General features: G+C 54.7%; 1 protein-coding gene across 1 annotated transcript in view; it reads right to left on the minus strand.

The window, feature by feature from the left end:
• Positions 1-1,952, minus strand: part of LOC147100935 (uncharacterized) — a 5,447-nt gene extending 3,495 nt beyond the window's left edge. The window contains exon 1 of the mRNA XM_085966005.1: positions 885-1,952. Coding sequence (XP_085822131.1) covers positions 885-1,952 — 1,068 coding nt within the window. The remainder of the gene's footprint in view (positions 1-884) is intronic.
• Between the last annotated feature and the right edge of the window lie 718 nt (positions 1,953-2,670).

The raw sequence follows: 2,670 nt of genomic DNA on the forward strand, positions 1-2,670 counted from the left end.
TCCAGGTAGGGAAAAGTGGCCTGCAGCGCGTTCTGGTCAACCATCCGGTCCATCTCCCTTTGGAAGACTGAGACCCAGTTGGTGACGCCGAAGGGGACTCTGAGGAAGTGGTAGAGACGGCCGTTTGCCTCGAAGGCAGTATACTGGCGGTCTTCAGGCCTGATAGGGAGTTGGTGGTATGCCGACTTCAGGTCAATGGTAGAGAATACCCGGTACTGTGCAATCTGATTGACCATATCAGATATGCGGGGAAGGGGGTATGCGTCTAATTGGGTATACCTATTGATTGTTTGACTGTAGTCAATGACCAGGCGCTGTTTCTCGCCGGTCTTCACGACCACTACTTGGGCTCGCCATGGGCTGGTGCTGCACTCGATAATCCCCTCCCGCAGGAGTCTCTCTACTTCTATTTTAATGAAGCTTCTATCCCCGGCACTGTACCGCCTGCTTTTTGTTGCGATGGGCTTGCAGTCGTGGGCGAGATTAGCAAACAACGGGGGGAGGCTGACTTTCAGGGTGGATAGGCTGCATATTGTGGGCGGCGGTTGTTTTAAATTTTGCCGGCTGCAGACTGTAAGTGGGGGCAGGGGCCCGCCATACATCATCGTGACACTCTCTAGGTGGCACTGGAAATCCAGTCCCAGTAGCACAGCAGTGCAGAGCTGTGGCAAGACAAGGAGTTTAAAGTCTTTGTACTCTGTGCCCATTACTGTCAGGGTCGCTACACAGTAGCCGCCAACGTCTGCCGTATGGGACTTGGAGGCCATAGAGACCCGGTGGCGCGTGGGCATGACTGATAGGGAGTAGCGTCGCACCGTGTCAGGGTGGATAAAGCTCTCCATGCTCCCACAGTCAAATAGGCAGTTTGTTGCGTGACCGTTTACCTTGATGTCCATCGTGGACCTGGCCAGTTGGTGAGGCCTGGATTGGTCCAGGATGATGGAGGCCATCGTTGAGGTCGGTGGGTCGCTGTTGCACTCGCGCGAGGCAGTGGGGGAGTCAGGGGCCTGGTCCCAAAGTGACGTCCAAGATGGCGGCCCGCACCGCTCACACGCGGCTGGTGATATCCAAGATGGCGGCCCGCACGGCTCACACGCGGCTGGTAGTGTCCAAGATGGCGACCTGCACGGCTCACACGCGGCGCAGCTGGAGTTGGTCGGTTTCGCCCTGCACACTTTGGCATAGTGCCCCTTCTTTCCGCATTTGGAGCAGATCGCGGCCTTCGCTGGGCAGTGTTGTCTGGGGTGCTTGGCCTGGCCACAGAAATAGCACTTTGAGCCTCTGGACATCGCAGATGTAGTTGGGCTGCAGGTGGGCCGTGGCAGTGGTGGCATGGCGCAGGCCTGTGGCCTTACCGTGTCCCAAGATGGCGGCCCCCGCGACATCCACGGGGCGGGGAGGGCCATATAGTCGGGGGGGTAGGCATCCATGTTTCGGAGGGCCACGTCCAGCGAGTTAGCAAGGGCCACAGCCTTCTGCAGGTTGAGCCTACTTTGCTCTAGCAGTCTCTGTCGAGTGTAGCTGGACCTGATGCCGGCGACGTAGGCGTCTCTGATTAAGTCATCAGTATTTTCCGCGGCCGCCACCAATTTGCACTTGCAGTCCCGGCCGAGGACTCTCAGTGCCCGTAGGTATTCGTCACCCGATTCCCCGGGTCGCTGTTTGCGGGTAGCCAGGAGGTGTCTAGCGTAGACCTCGTTGACTGGCTTAGTATATTGTTCTTTTAGTATCGTGATAGCGGCCGTGTAGGATACAGAGTCTCGGATAATCGAATATACTTGGTGGCTCACCTGTGAGTTCAGTACTAGCACTTTGTCGGCTTCGGTCCTGACGGTAGTGCTGGAGGCCTGCAGGAATGCTTCAAAGCAGCTCAGCCAGTGCTCGATGTTATTTGATGCATCCGCTGTTTGAGGGTCCAGTTCCAGGCGTTCCGGTTTCAGGATTTGCTCCATTTCAAAACCTTTTGTTAATAAAATTGATGCGCCATCAATAACTCCAGAAGACTAAGAGTTAAACTTATAACAAGTAGGCCTTTATTAACAAAAGAATACGAGCATGCCTCTGCTGGTAGACCGATCCTTAAAGCCAGGGGGACTGGAGGTCAATCACCTTTATAACTGGGCTTAGGGGTGGAGCCAGGGGCGGAGCCAGCTGAGGCATGCCCAGACATGTTCTGTACAGGCAGATTAGTGGTTTACCACAAATCCTAACCCTAACCGTAACCCTTAACCCTAAACCCGAACCCTAACCCTAACCCTAAACCCGAACCCTAACCCTAACCTTAAACCCTAACACTAACCCTAAACCCTAAACCTAACCCTAACCCTAAACCCTTACACTAAACCCTAACCCTAAAACTAACCCTAAACCCGAACCCTAACCATAAACCCTAAACCCTAACCCTAACCCTAACCCTAACCATAACCCTAATCCTAGCCCTCGACCTAGCCCTAGCCCTAGCCCTAGCTCTAGCCCCAGCCCGAGCCCTAGCCCTAACCCTAGCCCTAACCCTAACCCTTAACCTAACCCTAAACCCTAACCCTAACCTTTATACCTGGGCTTAGGGGTGGAGCCAGGGGCGGAGCCAGCTGAGGCATGCCCAGACATGTTCTGTACAGGCAGATTAGTGGTTTACCACAAATCCTAACCCTAACCCTAACCCTTAACCCT

The sequence above is a fragment of the Somniosus microcephalus genome, chromosome 24, assembly GCF_052327205.1.
Source record: "Somniosus microcephalus isolate GS21.2 chromosome 24, FLI_Smic_1.0, whole genome shotgun sequence".
NCBI lineage: Eukaryota > Metazoa > Chordata > Chondrichthyes > Squaliformes > Somniosidae > Somniosus > Somniosus microcephalus.